This window comes from Nyctereutes procyonoides, unplaced genomic scaffold (assembly GCF_905146905.1).
Source record: "Nyctereutes procyonoides isolate TBG_1078 unplaced genomic scaffold, NYPRO_anot_genome, whole genome shotgun sequence".
Lineage (NCBI taxonomy): Eukaryota > Metazoa > Chordata > Mammalia > Carnivora > Canidae > Nyctereutes > Nyctereutes procyonoides.
The window spans coordinates 107,285,483-107,305,558 of NW_026575125.1; the positions used below are offsets into that span (position 1 = coordinate 107,285,483).

General features: G+C 41.9%; 1 protein-coding gene and 1 pseudogene across 1 annotated transcript in view; both read left to right on the forward strand.

Moving 5' to 3' along the window:
* The first annotated feature begins 1,196 nt into the window (after positions 1–1,196).
* On the forward strand, positions 1,197–7,452 carry LOC129518501 (ferritin heavy chain-like; annotated as a pseudogene).
* A 4,152-nt stretch (positions 7,453–11,604) lies between these two features.
* F9 (coagulation factor IX) overlaps positions 11,605–20,076 on the forward strand; it is a 31,759-nt gene continuing 23,287 nt past the window's right edge. Inside the window, exons 1-3 of the mRNA XM_055337468.1 lie at positions 11,605–11,857; positions 17,484–17,647; positions 17,853–17,877. Of these exons, the coding sequence (XP_055193443.1) occupies positions 11,791–11,857; positions 17,484–17,647; positions 17,853–17,877 (256 nt within the window). The 5' untranslated portion in view covers positions 11,605–11,790. The remainder of the gene's footprint in view (positions 11,858–17,483; positions 17,648–17,852; positions 17,878–20,076) is intronic.

The window sequence follows — 20,076 nt, forward strand, 5'->3', positions numbered from 1 at the left end:
GTTCCCCCTGGGACAGGCAGAGGCCGGGAGGGCCCAGGAAAGCGAGGATGCTCCTGCCACCGGGCGGCCCTGAGCTGTGCATGTCAGTGCCCCCACCCCCAGAGCATTCAGGCCCCTGCGGACGGGGAGCTGTGGGAGTTACTGCTGGAGCTGGCTCCAGGGCTGGGGAGCTGGCTGCCTCCAGGGGAGTTGTTCCTCCTTGTGTCACCCTGTCCCTGGGGTGGAGCGGGGCCACCAGGGAACAGGGGCCTCATGGGACAAAGAGCTCCCCCTGAGCCGTGCACCTGGCAGGGGCCGGGGCAACTCCCCCAGGTGCGCATACCTGAGAGTCAGCACAGCAGGCCCCTCCCCCAGAGACCAGCTGGAAGGACAGGGGAAGAGCAAGTTCTTTACCAAGCAGTGCTGGAAAGCTCTAGGGGAAGTCGAGGGGCTTACAGTGTATAGAACCAGAGGGTACCCCTCCTTTTTTTCCTTCCTTTTTCTAGTACAACTCGTTTTTATATCAGACTGTAAATTTCCAATTTTTTTCCCACCTTAACTACAATATTTTACCACCTCTTCATTTTTAAGATTCTTCCTTTTTGACTTTCATATTTCTACAATTACAGGTCTTAGATATATTTTCCACTTCTAGATTCCCTTCAACACACTCAACTTAATTTGGGGAGATATACAAGATATGTATTTTTGTTTTGTTTTGTGTTTTTTGTTTTCTCTGCCTCATTTTGTTCTACAATGGTGGAAGTTAATACCTTCTAAAACATGACCAGCATGCACCCGAACCAAGTGGTATACCATGCTGGTTCATTTGTGGGATTCCTCATTCCCATTCTGCCCCCTCTTTTATCTCATTTATGTTTTGGTGGTCAATGGTGCCCTCTACAAGTATTTCTGGTTTATATAAATTTAGGACAAATCATCTTCTAACATACATAATTTAATATACTCAGAAACAAGAGGATCACCCTCTAGAACCCCTCAGGTAGACTACATTCTCCCTCCACTACAACTTCTTCACCACCACCATCTCCCAGTTCCCCCCCCCCCTTATTTTTCTTCTGCTTTCTTTTTTTTTTCTCCTCTTCTTTAGGATTCCTGGCCTTTTATTTTTTACTAATTTTTCTTAAATTTGTTTTTCACTTTAGTGGTCCTTTTATTTCATTCTGATCTTTGTTTTCAATTTCTGGGCTCTGACCTCAGCAGAATCATCTAGAGTGAAATTCACTTAGGTCGTGATTGATATTCTTGACTCAGCCTGCTCATACAGCCACTCTGCACTGAGAAAAATGACTAGAAAGAACTCACCACAAAAGAATCAGAAACAGTACTCTCTGCCACAGAGTTACAGAATTTGGATTACAATTTGATGCCAGAAAGCCAATTTAGAAGCACAATTATAAAGCTACTGGTGGCTCTGTAAAAAAGCATAAAGGATTCAAGAGACTTCATGACTGCAGAATTTAGATCGAATCAGGCCAAAAGTAAAAATCAATTAAATGAGATGCAATCCAAACTGGAGGTCCTAACGATGAGGGTTAATGAGGTAGAAGAACAAGTGAGTGACATAAAAGACAAGTTGATGGCAAAGGAAGGAAGCTGAGGAAAAAAGAGAAAAAAAATTAAAAGACCATGAGGAAAGGTTAAGGGAAATAAATTACAGCCTCAGAAGGAAAAATCTACATATAATTGGGGTTCCAGAGATTGCCAAGAGGGACAGAAGGCCAGAAAGCATATTTAAACAAATCATAGCCGAGAACTTCTCTAATTTGGGGAGGGAAACAGGCATTCAGATCCAGGAGATAGATTCCCCCCATAAAATAAAAAACACATTCAACACCCCGACATTTAATAGTGAAACTTGCAAATTCCAAAGATAAAGAGAAGATCCTTAAAGCAGCAAGAGTCAAGAGATCCCTAACTTATATGGGGATAAATATTAGATTAAGAGCAGACCTCTTCACAGAGACCAGGCAGGGTAGAAAGGGCTGGCACGATATATTCAGGGTCCTAAATGAGAAGAACCTGCAGCCAGGAATACTCTATCCAGCAAGGCTGTCATTCAGAATAGAAGGAAAGAGAGAGTTTCCAAGATAGGCAGAAACTGAAAGAACATGTGACCACCAAACCAGCTCTGCAAGAAATATTAAGGGGGAGACCTGTAAAAGAAAAAGAAAGCCCAAAGAAGCAATCCACAAAAACGGACTGAATAGGTATTATGATGACACTAAATTCATATCTTTCAATAGTAACTCTGAACATGAATGGGCTTAATGAACCTTTAAAAGACTCAGGGTTTCAGACTGCATAAAAAAAAGACCCATCTATTCTCTGTTTACAAGAGACTCATTTTAGAACTAAGGACACCCACAGCCTGAAAATGAAAGGCTGGAGAACCATTTACCATTCGAATGGTCCTCAAAAGAAAGCTGGAGTAGCCATCCTCATATTAGGTAAATTAAAGTTTACCCCAAAGACTGTAGTAAGAGATGAAGAGAGACACTATATTATACTTCAAGGATCTATCCAACAAGAGGAGCTAACAATCATGAATATTTATGCCCCGAATGTGGGAGCTGCCGAGTATATCAATCAATTAATAACCAAAGTAAAGACATACTTAGATAATAATATATTTATACTGGGAGACTTCAACACAGCACTTTCTGCAAATGACAGGACTTCTAAGCACAACATCTCCAAAGAAACAAGGGCTTTAAATGATATACTGGACCAGATGGATTTCACAGATATTTACAGAACTTTACATCCAAACACAACTGAATACACATTCTTCTCAAGCGCACATGGAACTTTCTCCAGAATAGACCACATACTGGGTCACAAATCAAGTCTCAACTGATACCAAAAGACTGGGATTATCCCCTGCATATTTTCAGACCATAATGCTTTGAAACTTGAACTCAATCACAAGAAGAAATTTGGAAGAAACTCAACCCCATGGAGGTTAAAGAGCATCCTGCTAAAAGATGAAAATGTCAACCAGGAAATTAGAGAAGAATTAAAAAGATTCATGGAAACTAATGAGATTGAAGATACAACCGTTCAAAATCTTTGGGATACAGCAAAAGCAGTCCTGAGGGGGAAATACATCGCAATACAAGCATCCCTCACACAATTGGAAAAAACTCAAATACACAAACTTACCTTGCACCTAAAGGAACTGGAGAAAGAACAGCAAATAAAACGTACACCCATCAAAGGAAGAGAGTTAATAAAGATTTGAGCAGAACTCAACAAAATAGAGACCAGAAGAACTGTAGAACAGATTAACAAAACCAGGAGTAGGTTCTTTGAAAGAATTAATAAGATAGATAAACCATTAGCCAGCCTTATTTAAAACAAAAGAGAAAGACTCAAATTAATAAAATCACAAATGAAAAAGAAGAGATCACAACCAATACCAAGGAAATACAAACGATTTTAAAAACATATCATGAGCAGCTATATGCCAATAAATTAGACAATCTAGAAGAAATGGACATATTTCTGGAAAACCACAAACTACCAAAACTGGAACAGGAAGAAACAGAAAACCTGAACAGGCCAATAACCAGGGAAGAAATTGAAGCAGTCATCAAAAACCTCCCAAGAGTCGGGATCGAGTCCCGCATCAGGCTTCCTGCATGGAGCCTGCTTCTCCCTCTGCCTGTGTCTGTCTGTCTGTCTGTCTGTCTCTCTCTCTCTCTGTCTCTATGAATAAATAAATAAAATCTTAACAAAAAAAAAAAAAAAACCTCCCAAGACACAAAAGTCCAGGGCCAGATGGCTTCCCAGGGGAATTCTAGCAAATGTTTAAAGAAGAAACAATACCTATTCTATCTTTAGATAATTATCTAAAGAAAGATAGAAAGGGTTGGAATACTTCCAAACTCGTTCTCTGAGGCCAGCATCACCTTAATTCCAAAACCAGACAAAGACCCCACCAAAAAGGAGAATTATAGGCCAATATCCCTGATGAACATGGATGCAAAAATTCTCAACAAGAAACTAGCCAGTAGGATCCAACAGTACAGGGATCCCTGGGTGGCGCAGCAGTTTGGCGCCTGCCTTTGGCCCGGGGCGCGATCCTGGAGACCGGGGATCGAATCCCACGTCGGGCTCCCGGTGCATGGAGCCTGCTTCTCCCTCTGCCTGTGTCTCTGCCTCTCTCTCTCTCTCTCTCTCTCTCTCTCTCTCTCTCTGTGACTATCATAAAAAAAAAGGATCCAACAGTACATTAAGAAGATTATTCACCATGACCAAGTGGGATTTATTCCCGGGATGCACGGCTGGTTCAACACTCATAAAGCAATCAATGTGATGGATCATATCAACAAGAGAAAAAACAAGAACCATATGATCCTCTCAATAGATGCAGAGAAAGCATTTGACAAAATACAGCATCCATTCCTGATCAAAACTCTTCAGAGTGTAGGGATAGAGGGTACATTCCTCAGCATCTTAAAAGCCATCCATGAAAAGCCCACGGCAAATATCATTCTCAATGGGGAAACACTGGGAACCTTTCCCCTAAGATCAGGAACACAACAGGGATGTCCATTCTTACCACTGCTATTCAACATAGTCCTAGAAGTCCTAGCCTTAGCAATCAGGCAACAAACAGAAATAAAAGACATTCAAATTGGCAAAGGAGTCAAACTCTCCCTCTTTGCAGATGACATGATACTGTACATTGAAAACCCAAAAAATTCCACCCCAAGATCGCTAGAACTCATACAGCAATTCGGCAGTGTGGCAGGATACAAAATCAATGCCCAGAAATCAGTGGCATTTCTATACACTCACAATGAGACTGAAGAAAGAGAAATTAAGGAGTCAATCCCATTTACAATTGCACCCAAAAGCATAAGATGCCTGGGAATAAACCTAACCAAAGAGGTAAAGGATCTATACCCTAGAAACTACAGAACACTTCTGAAAGACATTGAGGAAGACACAAAGAGATGGAAAAATATTCCATGCTCATGGATTAGAAGAATTAATATTGTGAAAATGTCAATGCTACCCAGGGCAATTTACATGTTCAGCGCAATCCCTACCATGGACTTTCTTCAATTAAAAAAATATACAAAAAAATAGACAAATGTGCCGGGACACCTGCACCCCGATGTTTCTAGCAGCAATGTCCACAATAGCCAAACTGTGGAAGGAGCCTCGGTGTCCATCGAAAGATGAATGGATAAAGAAGATGTGGTTTATGTATACAATGGAATATTACTCAGCCATTAGAAACGACAAATACCACCATTTGCTTCAACGTGGATGGAACTGGAGGGTATTATGCTGAGTGAAGTAAGTCAATCGGAGAAGGACAAACTGTATGTTCTCATTCATTTGGGGAATATGAATAATAGTGAAAGGGAATATAAGGGAAGGGAGAAGAAATGTGTGGGAAATATCAGAAAGGGAGACAGAACATAAAGACTTCTAACTCTGGGAAATGAACTAGGGTTGGTGGAAGGGGAGGACGGCGGGGGGTGGGGGTGAATGGGTGACGGGCACTGAGGGGGACACTTGATGGGATGAGCACTGGGTGTTATTCTGTATGTTGGTAAACTGAACACCAATAAAAAATTAATTTATTAAAAAAATAAAAAATAATAAACCACAAAAAAATAGACAAATGGATAAGGAAGCTGTCACACAAAGGAGTATTAGGCAACCATAAAAAAGGATGAGGCTGTACCGTTTGAGACAACATGGATGGACTGAGAGGGTATTATACCAAGTGAAATAAGTCAGACTGAGAAAGACAAATGCCATATGATTTCGCTCATAAGTAGAATCCAAAAAAAAAATAAAATAAAATAAACAGGAAATCAAACCTTTAAGTACAGAGAACAAACTGATGGTGGCCAGAGAGGAGGGGGTTTGGGGTTGGGAAAAATGGGTAAAGGGGAGTGGGAGATACAGGCTACCAGTTATGGAATAAATAAGTCACGGGAATAAAAGGCACAGCGTAAGGAATACAGTCAGTGATACTGTAATAGTGTAATAGTGATGTACCAGGACAGATGGTAGCCTCACTTACAGTGAACATAGCATAATGTATAAATGTGTCAGGTTACTATGCTGTACACCTGCAACTAATGTAACATTGTGTGCCAACTACATTAAAAAAAATAGTTCACAGGGGCTCCTGAGTGGTTAAGCAGTTGGTTAAGCATCTGACTACAGCTCAAGTCATGATCTCAGGGTCCTGGGATCAAGCCCCAGGTCAGCTCCCCGCTCAGCGAGGTGTCTGCTTCTCCCTTTCCCTTCCACTCTGCCCTCCCCTCCCCACACTCACACTCACACTCACACTCACGCTGTCTCAATTAAATAAATAATTTTAAAAATCTGCATGTAAGTGGACCTGTGCAGTTCAAACCTGTCTTGTTCAAGGATCAACTATATAAAATCTGCATGCTAAAAATTACAAAATGCTGATGAACTAAATCAAAGAGCTAAATAAATGGACATACATGTTCATACCACATCCATCAGCTTGAAAACTCAACACAGTGAAGATGTCAGTTCCCACAAATTGACATACAGGTTTAATGTAATCCCTATCAAAACCCTGGCAAAAGTTTTTGTAGTTACAGGTAAGATTATTATTAAATTCACATATAAAATATTATGTGAATATGTTATGTAAATAACTAATGTAGTTATGTAAATAACTAATTTTGCCACAGAATATTGAGTCTCCAACAAGAGTCACCACAGCTTCCTGCTTCAGTGGTGCTTGTATAGAAATCAGGGCTCATCCCCCACCCTGGCAGCTGTTCAGAGCCAGCCCTCCGCTATCTCCTCACAGAGCCAACAGCTGGTCCCAAAGCCCCTGTTGCCACTGCAGCACCATGCAGCCACAGCTGCCGGCCACTGCCTCTCCTCAGCAGCTGCTATAATGACTGCACCCCCTTGCAGGTGCACCAAAACTACCATGAGGACTCAGAGGCCACCCGCAACCACCAGGTCAACCTGGAGCCCTTTGCCTCCTAGGTCTACCTGCCCGTGTCTTACTACTTTGACCACAAAGATGTGGCTTCAAAAACTTTGCCAAATATTTTCTTTGCCAGTCTCATGAGGAGAGGGATCATGTGAGAAACTGATGAAGCTGCAGAACCAACAAGGTGGCCAAATCTTCTTTCAGGATACCAAGAGGCCAGATGGTGATTACTGGGAAAATGGGCTGAACGCAATGCAGTGTGCATTACACTTGGAAAAGAGGGTGAATCAGTCACTACTGGAACTGTACAAACTGGTCACTTAATAAAAACGACCCCATTTGTATGACTTCATTGAGACTCATTATCTGATGAACAGGTGAAATTCATCAAAGAACTGGATGACCATGTAACCAATCTGTGCAAGATGGGGGCTCCTGAATCTGGAGAGTATCTCTCTGACAAGCACACCTTGGGAAACAGTGATAATGAGACCTAAGCCCTACACTGTTTTCCCACAGCCACGAGAGTGAATTCCCTGGTCAGCAAGGCAGTGCATGAATGTTGGTGTTATGTTTACCTTTTGTAGAAGTCATACCAAAACATCTACTCAACTTCTTTCATTTGTACCATTCCTCCAAAATAAAGTAATTCTGTACTCCCCCCAAATAATCTTGCCATGCAATATTCAAGTGGGAGAAATCACTCTACCAGATATAAAAGCTTACTATGTAGCTATAGTAATCAAAACAGTGTGATGTTGGCAGAGGGATAAACAATGGAATAGAATAGGAAACCCAGAAATATACCCAAAACAATGGAACAGAATAGAAAACCTAGAAATATACCCAAATCAATATAGTCAACTGACTTGTGAAAAAAACTGCATAAGCAATTGAACAGAGCACAGATGATCTTTTTAACAAATGGTGCTGGAGGAATCAAACATCCACAGGCAAAAAAAAAAAAATCAACCTAAACTTCATATCTTATAAAAACGAACTCAAAATAGAGCACCAGAATAAATCTAAAGCCTAAAATCATAAAATAGTTTATAAATGGGAAAGATTAGCAGAAGAGTTCTAAATGTGGACACTAAGGGACGATCCATTAAAAAATGATACTGAGGGGTACCTGGGTGGCTCAGTCAGTTAAGTGTCTGACTCTTGATTTCGACTCAGGTTATGATCTTGGGGTCATGAGATCAAGCCCTGTATCAGGCTCAGTGCTAAGCATGGAGTCTGCTTGAGATTCTCTCCATCTCCCTCTGCCCCTCCCCCAACTCACATATGCTCTCTCTAAATAAATAAATAAAATTTGTTTTAAAAAGATAAATTGAATTGCATTAAAATCTAAAACTTTGGCTATGTGACTCAGTTATGAGGATGAAAAGGTAAGCTATGGTCTTAGAGACAGTATTTGCAAACCACGTATCTGAGAAAGGACCCATATCTGTATTTTTTTTTAAATTCTAAATTTGAACCGTAAAATATCAGTCTCATTGGGAAATAGGCAAAAAAATGAACATATGGGCAGCCCCAGTGGTGCAGCGGTTCAGTGCCGCCTGCAACCTGGGGTGTGATCCTGGAGACCTGGGATTGAGTCCCATGTCAGGCTTCCTGTATGGAGCCTGCTTCTCCCTCTGCCTGTGTCTCTGCCCCTCTCTCTCTGTCTCTGTGAATAAATAAAATTTTTAAAAAATGAACATACATTTCACTGAAGAGGATATACATATAGTAAGTAAATTATAAAGTGTTTAACATCATTAGTCTTGGAGAAATACAAATTAAAACACAACGAGCTAGCACAACACACCTATCAAAGTGTCTAAAGTAAAAAACAGTGACAATATGAAATATAGCAAAGATGCCAAGAAACTGGATCATTCACTCATTTCTGGTGAGAATACAAAGTGATACATCCATTTTGGAAAACAGTTTGGCACTTGATTAAAAGTTAAACAATCAGGGCACCCAGGTGGCTCAGTCGGTTTAGTGATCAACTTTGATTTTGGCTCAGGTCATGATCTCAGGGTCGTGAGATGGAGCCTCATGTCAGACTCTGTGCTGAATATGGAGCCTGCTTAAGATTCTCTCTTTCTCTCTCTCCCTCTTGCTACAAAAAAAAAAATCTTACCAAAAAAAAAAAGGCTAAACATTCAACCACCATATGACCCAGAAATTACTTTCCTGGACATTTACCCCAGAGAAATTAATAAGTCACATCTATACAGAAATCAGTACATTGATGTTTATAACACATTATTACAAGAGCAAAAACTGGAAACAATCAAAATGTCCCACAGTAGGTGAACACACAATTTGTGATACATCCACATCATAGAATATTGCTCAGCAACAACAAGAATTGACTACTGAGGCATGCAGCAGCCTAGATGGAATTCAAAGGCACTGTGCTCAATGAAAAATGCCAATCTCAAAAGATCACATACTCTATGATTCTGTTTACACAACATTCTCATTACAGAGACTGAACACTGATTAGTAAGTAGAGCCAGGGTTAGGAATAATTGGGAGGAGGGAGGTGGGTTATTATTATGAAATAGTAGCACAAGGGGATCATTGTGGTGATACAATTGTTCTATAGAACCATAGTGATGGTTACATAAATATACACATGTGATAAAATTACTTAGAATTATATGCATACATTATGTCAATGTCCATTACCTGGCTTTGATGTTATACTATATTAATCTAAGATATAAACATTAGGAGTAAAGTAACTGGGTAAAAGGTAAATGGGACCTCTCTGAACCATTTTTCCAATTTCCTGTTGACCCTACAATTATTTCAAAACAAAATTCTGAAAATGTCCAAAAATTTTCCTAATTTTAATAAAAATATCAAGCCACAGATCCAAGAATCCCTTGAGTCACCATAGGGAAATTGCTGAAAATCAGTGATAAGGATATTCACTTCTTATCAGAATCCATGCATGCCAGAAGGCAATAGGATGACATTAATGTGCTAAAATAAAAAAAATGTCAACTTAGAATTATATATGCAGCCAAATTACTTTTTTCAAAGATTTTTATTTATTTATTCATGAGGGACATAGAGAGAGAGAGAGAGGCAGAGACACAAGCAGAGGGAGAAGCAGGCTCCATGCAGGGAGCCTGACGTGGGACTCGATCCCGGGTCTCCAGGATCACACCCTGGGCTGAAGGCAGCGCTAAACCGCTGAGCCACCAGGGCTGCCCAACCAAATTGCTTTTTAAAAATGAAGGTAAAATAGTTATATTTTGAAATACAAGTTGAGAAAATTCATCATAAGAAGACCTATGCTATCAAAATTATTAAAGAAAATTATTCAGAGTGATGAAAAATTATAACAGATTGAAATTTGGATTTACACAAAGAAATGAAGAATATCGGGCAGCCCCGGTGGCTCAGCAGTTACCACCGCTTTCAGTCCAGGGTGTGATCCTGGAGACCCGGGATCGAGTCCCACGTTGGGTTCCCTGCATGGAGCCTGCTTCTCCCTCTGCCTGTGTCTCTGCCTTTCTCTGTGTGTGTGCCTCTCATGAATAAATAAAATCATTTAAAAAAAAATGAAGAATATCATAATGGTAAATATGTGGCTGAATACAAAACATTTTTCCCCATTTTTAAATTTCTTTGAAAGACTGTTGCCTGCTTAAAGCAGAATAATATAATACAGGGTTTATAACATGTAGAAATAAAATGTATCACAACAATAGCACAAAGAACGATAGGTAAATGTTGGTATGCTGTTGTTTTTATATTAAATGTGAAGCAGTGTAATATAATAACACAAGCTATTATATAATAATATTAATACATTTATTTTATATACACGTATGTAAATCTACATGCATACACATATGCTCACAAATACATACATGTGTTCTTTTTTTAAGATTTATTTATTTATTCATGAAAAACACACACACAGAGAGAGAGAGAGAGAGAGAGAGAGAGAGGCAGAGACACAGGCAGAGGGAGAAGCAGGCCCCATGCAGGAAGCCCGATGGGGGACTCGATCCCAGGTCTCCAGGATCACACCCTGGGCTGCAGGCGGTGCTAAACTGCTGAGCCACCAGGGCTGCCCACATACATGTGTTCTGAGACAGGGTCCTCATATTTCATATATGAGTACATGGCACAACAAAACTGATCAACTCATTATGAGGAAGAACATAAAGGATTCACCAGGTGACTCAATGTATGTAAGCACTGGGAGTGTTTTAAGGTAGATAACCAAATGACTTTGTTCTCTCTCTCTCTTTTTTTTAAGGTTTATTTATTTATTTGAGAGAGGGAGAGCATGTAGAGGGGAGGGGCAGAGGGAGAAAGAGAGAATCTCAAGCAGACTCTGCATTTAGCTCGGGGCCCAACATGGGGCTCCATCCCGCGACCCTGAGATCACGACCTGAGCCAAAACCAAAAGTCGGGCACTTAAGCAACCAAACCACTCAGGAGCCCATCCCTTTAAACTACATGACGTTAGTGCTCCTGGACAAGGATAAAGACAGATCCAACGGGTGAATTTTGCTGCCACAGCAACCGTAGCCATTATATCCCCCCTTGTTCCGATGATGTGTCACTTCCGGCTTCAGCCTCCAATCAGCCACAGTGACAGAAGCCCACAGAATCAGAGGCGAGCTTTAAAGATGAACACTGCCTACACTCTTAACCCAAGAGGCCACTGGAAATAGCCCAAAGACCCACTGAGGGAGATGGACACTGTTTCCCAGAAGTAAATACAGCTCAACTTGTACTTTGGAACAACTGGTCAACCTTGCTCCTTGCACAATTCATCAGCAAAGGTTAGGCAGCGCCTGAATAGGATCATGGCAGAAGCACCGGGCCTCGTCACCATCTGCCTTTTAGGATACCTACTCAGTGCCGAATGTGCAGGTTGGTTTCCTTTTTAAAGATACATTGAGTATGCTTGTCTTCTAGCTGTAGAAATGCCTGGTGCTATCTTCTCCACTAACTAACGGTTACAGAGTTTGATAGCAACGTTTAAGATCCTAGTCGTCAGCATGTGGGTTGGTAAGTACTGGTTCTCTGGTAGCTGTGCCTTCTTTATTGCTAAAACAAAACAGATTTACAATGCTTATAGTACCTTTCCTTTTTTTTTTTTTTAAACGGACACTGTTAGGCAACGTGATCCTGCTTGGAAAACAATCTCCTTGGTTAAAGAACACTAAGAGTGGGGAAAATGTCTTAACCAGGAAACAGCAGCATGTGAGGAACTCATTAAGTCTGTCGTTTTGGGTTAACCTACCACTTTGAGATCAAAATGGCATGTGTCACATTACAGCCACCAACATCGGTTTTATTTACACAGTTTGATTTTAAGATATCTGATGTGTTTCCAAATTTTAGAACTGAGCCTCTAATTTTAACAAGCCTCTAAATTTAAATAGCCATAAAATCATATACCTACGATTTTAAGTTTTACTTAAAATGAGTTTTTTCATTATGAAGTTGTTACTTATTCCTAAAGTTTTTCATGAATTGGGAAAAAAATTATTTTCTCTCTGATTCGAAACATCTCAGAGTTAATACACAGGGAAACCCGATACTCACTTGAGCAAAACAAGTCCAAAAATTGACACAAGCAGTAGGAACTTAGTTAATGCAATAATGCACTTGGTTTTTACACAACTTCAGTGACTTTATGCACTTCCCAAAGGAAGGCACCCAGGGAAGAAATTACCCCATTTAGGCAAACAGTGTGTTCTCACAGGAAGCATTTATCACCCTTACTTGTCAACCTACTATAATCAAATCTTGTAGCTGACTGTGCCAGGATCAGGGGTGCCAACCCTAAGGGTCCCCAGAAAGCAGACTGGCTCCGTATTGCCCACTCCAGACATGATGTCAGACTGAAATACAGAAATGATGATATGAGAATGCAAAGGTTAAATCAAAGTGGCCAAGTGGGTAGAGTGAAGAAATAAAGAAACGTAGCTGGAAAATTCACAAAGTAGGACATGAAACTAAGTCTTTACACATATCTCATCAGTGTGAGATCTAGGAGGACAAAAGATCCAAGCCCTTCCTTCAGGATAAGTGGTGAGATAATGGACATTTCAAGAGGGCTACTGCTCCCCTGAAGACCTCACATATTGAAAACAAAGTATACATATGGCAGGCGCTGGGGGTCGGGGGACTAGGATTTCAGCACTGGGGAAATAATGGCTAGAAGAGATAAACCCCGAAGAGAGGCTAAATATACGACCCTCAGACAATACTGAGGCGAAAGGCAGTCTGATTCTGGAGTCACTGTAGTCAGAGATAACAGGCCCTTGAGGAGAAAGCCAGGGGAATTTCCCAAAGGATGGCCAGTACTAATGCAGCGCTCTCTTCTGCTCTTCAACAGTCACTGGCTTCTAAAAGCTGTTTCTGTGAATGACTTGCAGAGATGTTACATTTTCATGACTGCTGCCCTTAGGTATTACTTGCATTGGTTTAGATTTTTGAAATCAAAATTTCTGTGAAATCAATTCAGTTTTATAAGGTGTATGGGCTGAAGAGGTCTTTCATTCAGAATGAAGACATGAAATGAATGAATGAAAGACAGCCTCAGTCCATACCCTTTACAAAACTTCACAAAACTGAGCAACTACTATGGTGCCAGGTACTGGGGTGAAATATTAGGGGCACGGGGATAATCCAGACTCCCTCTTTGACCCAAAGCACCATGAGGTCAGGGGAGAGATTTCAATGTAATAGGACAAAGTGTGAGCCAGGTACTAAAGGACCATAAAGAGAGCAATACATTAACTGGGAAAACACTTAACAGAGAGTATCTTTGGTTGGATCTTAAAAGATGAATAGGTTTACTCTCCTTAAATGTCTGATCTAGGGCATTCTATGCAAAGAGAATCACATGTGTGATCCACAAAGAATGTGAGGTCTTTCAGGAACTCAGGATGTTTGGAATATTAAATATGACAAGTGAGGTAGGATAGCTGACAGGGTCAGGTCACCAGATAATGAAGCTCTGAAATGAAGGAATCTGGACCACAGAACCCAATTATTGAGGCATCAGAAGTGTAGGGGCACCTGGGTGGCTCGGTTGGTTAAGCCTCTGCCTTCGGCTCAGGTCATGATCCCAGGGTCCTGAGATCAAGCCCCAAGTTGGGCTCCCTGTTCGGGCTCCCTGCCTGGCTGGGAGCCTGCTTCTCCCTCTCCTTCTGCCATTCTCCTGCTCGTACTCTCTCACACATGCTCTCTTTCTCCCGAATAAATAAATAAAATATTTTAAAAAAGAAGTGTAAATGGGAATAGCACTGACGGCTGATCTAGAATGCTCAGTCTGACAACATTCTCTTTTTTTTTTACTATTTCTTATTAAGTTTTTTATTTCAATTCCAGTATGGGTTGCATACAGTATTATATTAGTTTCAGGTGTACAACAGAGTGACTCAACAGTTGTATACATTATGCAGTGCTCATCCTGGTAAGTGTACTCTTTAGTACCCCCCCCCATTACCTATCAGCAGTCTGGCAACATTCTAATGAACCATTTGAGGAAATGATGGCAAGACTTGGGAGACTGTCTTGAAACCACTACAATCATCTGGGGAAGGCATGAGGGCTTGAGCCTGGCCATTAGCTTCTCTGTGCAAACAGAGAAGAGGAAAAGGAATTCAAGTGACATTAAGGAAGTAGAAATGATGACTTAGCCATCTGGCCATGGAAGGGTAACAGGTTCAGAGAAGCGTGGAGAGTACGTCTTGGGCATCTGACATGATCACAGGACACAGCATAGTACCTACAAGCACGGGCTATGCCATCTGACTGCCCAAAGTCTAAATCCTGGCTCTGACACTTGAGTATGTTACCTGGGCCAAGTTACTTAACCTCTCTGAAGTTCCATTTTTCTCACTTACAATGAGAGGACAGGATCTATCTCATGGGACCGCCGTGAGGATGGAATGAAATAATGGCCGCAAAGCACTGGGCATGGTGTCCAGCACTTCAGAAGCATTAGATAAACATCAGCTCTGATTAGTTGCAGGACAATATACAGTTAGGGAGCTAGAAAGAGGATCTGGAACTCAGAAGATGTATCTGACCAGAGATGGGTATTTGGAACCCACTGTTGTAGAAAGAGCAGTTCCAGCCACGTGTGTGAGGGTGCAGGGAGTGAGCATGGATAACGTGGTGGCCAGTGCTGGGCTGACCGTGGTGAGGGCTCAGAAAATGGTGTTGAGAGAGTCAGGGCTGGGCCAGGGGGAGGCAAGCAAAGTACATGGAGCATGAATGTACTTGCTTGTGCACGCTGAGAGACAGTGTCTCTTTACGTTTTGTGCCCTAGATGCCTCGTTTACCTTGCCCCGGTCCTGGCCCTGGTAAAGACGTACAGCATGAACAGGCTGAGGCGGGACCCTGAGAGCACTCTGAACATTTAAGGGGGGAGGCGTACAACTAGGAATGCATTGGTTCAAGCAGTGGATGAATAACAAGAGTTAGAGCAAAGGGAAGAGGCAGTGGAATGACTTCATGGGAAGAGCCCCCTGGGGGGGGGCGGAGATCAAGCATTAGAAATGTTTCAGAGCGGTTGAGAAGTAGTACATAAACTCAAAACTATCCTTTAGGAAGTCATTGCTGATCCTGACAATAGTCATTTCATTATATGGACGGGAGTGAAGAAGGGAAAGAACTACAGAAAAGTGCATAAAGGCGCTAAAGGGAATTGAGAAACGGGAAGGCAGGCCAGCATGAGACAAGCAGGGGGGGAAAGAGGACCAGTGTACACCACATACCATGTACACATATTATCCCACCACTCCTATCAACACTAGGAGGTAGATTTTCTTATCATACCACTGTTATATACCCATTTTGCATTTGACCAAGTTAAGCTTCTGAGATTATGTCACTTGCCTAACGTCCCCCGGCCAACAGGTGGTAGATAGATTGTACAAATCCGGGTGTGTCTGACTGCAAACCCCTGTTTTTCCACCCAGCCGCACTGTAACTGGATGCAAACGTAGATGCTATAGGCAGGGAGCCGAGGGCCAAGCAAACAAATTGCCAAGCAGAGGGGAGGGCCTGGCGGGGAGGCGGGAGGCATCACGGTGTGATGGGCCCACCTGCAGCCTGGTGATTTTCTCCCACAGCGCTCAGCTGCCTCGGGAGGGCAGACGGGCAGATGGCTGCACTGATCTAGCGCTTGGAGTTGCAGGGTATCGCAGCACAGAGGAAGGAGTGTAGGGAATTGAGAACGTTGGCAAGAGTTGAAAAGAAAAAGTCTAAGCTAAATTCAGGGGAAAAAAAAGAGTGAAGTCCAAGGGGACTCGCAGAGCAAGAGAAAAGTGAGGTTTGTCAGGGGACTCGAAGTCTCCACAAAGTGAACAGCTGCAATGAAAATAAGGGAATATGGTTTAGTTCTTCTCCTTCTCCCCTTCCCCTCCTCTTTCTCTTCCTCCTCTTCCTCCTTCTTTTTTTGAATTCATGAGAAAGCAGGCCCAAAATGCCTGGAAAGTTCACTTTTTTTTAAGACTTTATTTATTTGATATATATAGAGAGAGCACAAGCAGGGGAAGAAGCTGCAGAGGGAGAGGGAGAAGCAGGCTCTCCATCGAGGGAGCCCAACATAGAGCTTGATCCCAAGACCCCAGGATCATGACCTGAGCCGAAGGCAGACGCTTAACTGACTGAGCCACCCAGGAGCCCGTGGAAAGTTCATCTTATAAGCACTCTATCCTGTTGAGATGGTAGCAGGAACAACTCCAGCAACTTCTTGGGTTCCTGCTATTAATTATAGATACAGATATGTTTTCTAGATCTATCTAGAGAGACATACGCAGAGACAGAGAGTGAGCTTTGAATGTGGGGAGAGAGGGAGGGAAGGAGAGAATGAGGTCAGAGACCTCAATCCTCCAGAGTTGGGAGTGTCCCCAAAGGCTAGGCAGTCACAGTCTAAGTCAGTCACATTCCTGAATCCCAGAGAAAGACTTACATCATTGGAATTCCCCTAACACATGCCAACCAAAGGTGGTGTGAGTCTGAAAATAAATTAATGCAGTGGTTTTTCTTTAACATCCAGTGAGAGACACTGGGGTTGCATTTGCAGCTGGACTACAATTAGGCTTCCGTTCTTCCAAGAGAAATTTGTTGCAAAGTCATTTGGACAACCACATCGTGTGAACACAGCCCAGCCAGGGTGATGGATCACCCTGCAAGGATCTGCAATTAGCTATTTTCAAATGATGACAAAGTGTGAAGTTAACTGCTTATTTGAGAACTTTCTTTTTCATCCAAAGTAAATTCAAATGCGATTGAAAATCTGACCTTTCATTACTGGAGCTCTCTTCACTAAAAGCCAAATTGAATTTTAATTCCTAAATCTCCATGTGTATACAGTACCATGAGGACATCACAGATTTTGGCTCTGTGCCCCAAAGATAAATTGGCTTTGGGATTACTTGGATTAAAAACAAAGCCTTTCTTAAGAGATGTATTTAATTTTCATGATGTTTTCTTTTTCCTAAAGCTAAAGAATAGTTCTTTTGAATTTCAGTTTTTCTTGATCGTGAAAATGCCACCAAAATTCTGAGTCGGCCAAAGAGGTATAATTCAGGTAAACTGGAAGAGTTTGTTCAAGGGAACCTTGAGAGAGAATGTATAGAAGAAAAGTGCAGTTTTGAAGAAGCACGGGAAGTTTTTGAAAACACTGAAAAAACCGTGAGTATTTGTGCGTAATGTTCTTCAGATCCAAAGTACAGAAAACTGAAAAAGAAACTTCTCTTTGGAATTTTAAGATATCTATCCATATATATGTATTATAAATGTTATCAAAGGCAAGGAATCAAATCCAAAATATTTTATTTTTTTTCAAATCCAAAATATTTTAGATACTACCACTAACTTGTCCTTTTTTTTTTTATAGACTGAATTTTGGAAGCAATATGTTGGTAAGCAATTAATTTTTTCCTCTAGCTCGTATAGGAAATATTTGAGAATTAGGTATCTTTTCTCTGTGTAAACAGACAATATATTAAACTCTGTTAAAAGAGTTGGACTCTTTTACCCAAGACTCGATGGTGATATATGACAGGTTTATGCCAGCATGGGGGATACCTGCTGGCACATCAGCCGACTCGTCCCTAGGGCTTCAAAGAGACATTGCTGGAGCCCAAGCAGCTGGAAGAAAGAAACTAGATGACTGTATCTGGGGACTGAGTGAGAGTTTGTGTCCTCGGTTGAGAATGTGAAAATGCTGACCGACTTAAATGTTTATTGCTTAGAAGTTTTCCTCCTTTATGATGGCCTACACAGCACCCCATGATCATCCTGGCCCTCAGACCCTCTCCTCCGCACACATGGATGGGGAGGAGGGGGCCAGCCATCCTGGCCTCCCAGCTGCTCCCTGCACACTCCAGGAATGCTTCTGCTTTGGTCTCAAACCTGACTGTTCATTGAACATGGGAACTCTTTTGCCAGGTTCCCCCCTAGACTTGCTCCCCCACCGCTTTACCCAAATGTCACCATCTCCATGAAACCTACCCTGATCATCTCTTAGTACTTCCACCTGCTGCCCTATAACCCCATCACCTAGGCACTGCAACCTCCTCTACTATTTTTCACAGCACTTTTCACCATCTGAGGTAACATTTAATGAATGCTCTTGCTTATACTATTTATTATCTGTTTTCCCTGCCTCATCAGAATGCAAGTTTCATACTGGCAGTGGCGCTCAAGTGTTTTGTTTATTGATGTATTCCCGGTATGTTGAATACAGAAGCACTGAGTAAATATTTGTTGAATGAATTGACCAAAAGGAGGAAAAGTCAAAACTTTCATGAGAACTAAGCTTTAAAACGAATGTAAGACCCAGCAGCAGGATTTTGAGGCAGCAGAAGTTCCACAGGTTGACTTCTCCAAGACCATCCACAGGGACAGATCCTGGACAGCAAATCCACTGAGTTCCAGCAATTTGAGATCTAGTTCTATTTTCCAGTTGCTATTCTGGAAACACTATTAGACTTGTCCACACTCGAGAAATTCATAACTTCTCCACTTTTCTTTTTAAATCCTGAGGGAGGATGAGGGCCTCTCCATTACATTTACTTTCTCTGACTTTCCTTATTGGTAGTAATGAATCCCACCATGTCAGTTCTCTACTCTGGTATTCCCCCTCAGTTAGTCCAAATGAATCTTTTTATTCTCTATTTCTATTATATTTAAAACTTTACATCTTGTGATATATATTTTTTAAGATTTTATTTTTTAAGTGATATCTACCCCCAACATGGGGTTCGAACCCACAACCCCAAGATCAAGAGTCACACACTCCACTGACTGGGGCCAGCCAGGTGCCCCTTGTGATATATTTTTAAAAGCCATTCAATTTCTACTCCCACACCCCCAAAAAGATCCTGGCTGTATTTAAGTTCCCATGACTTCCTGATTGTCCCCCCTCCCCAGCAGGGGTTGGTCAGGACCCTGTAAGAACCATATTTTGAAGGTAAGCCACCTGCCTTCTAGGTCACAGGCCACATTGTTTACTGTACGTGGGGCAAAGCTATCTCGGGGACATCAGGGGCAGGATTCTTTCACTACTGCTTCATCCATCCACCAAAAATTGAGAACAAAAAAGCAAAATAAAAATAACTCCAGGCCTCTTTTCACTTGCAGCCAAGATTCCTAACCACCCCCCCCCAAATAGCCGATGCTATTTCTTACTGTATGGGCTTTCACACTCTGCACGGTGCAGGCCCCTCATGCCTGCCTTATTCTCTACTATCAATAAGGACAGAGTCTAGTTGAAGAAGAAAGATCATCCAAGTACATTAGCCAGCATCTGTCCAGCACTTTACAGTTTACAGAGTGCCTATCGTGTTTAATCCTCACACCAACCCTGTGAGCAAAGCATTATGTACCTCATTTTACAGAGGATGCTGAGGCTCAGGGAGGCTACAAGACTTGCCAAAGGTCACCCAGCTGGGGAGTCACGGGGCCCAGGAGAGAACCCAACTTCTCCAACGGGCAAGCCCTTGCTTCTCACTATCACTCCTCCCGGCCTTCAGAGCCAGATGCAGTGATTCATTAAACAACCACCCAGCAGCCTTAAACAGGAATCTCTCGCTTGGCAAGGGCTTGTCCCTTGTTGT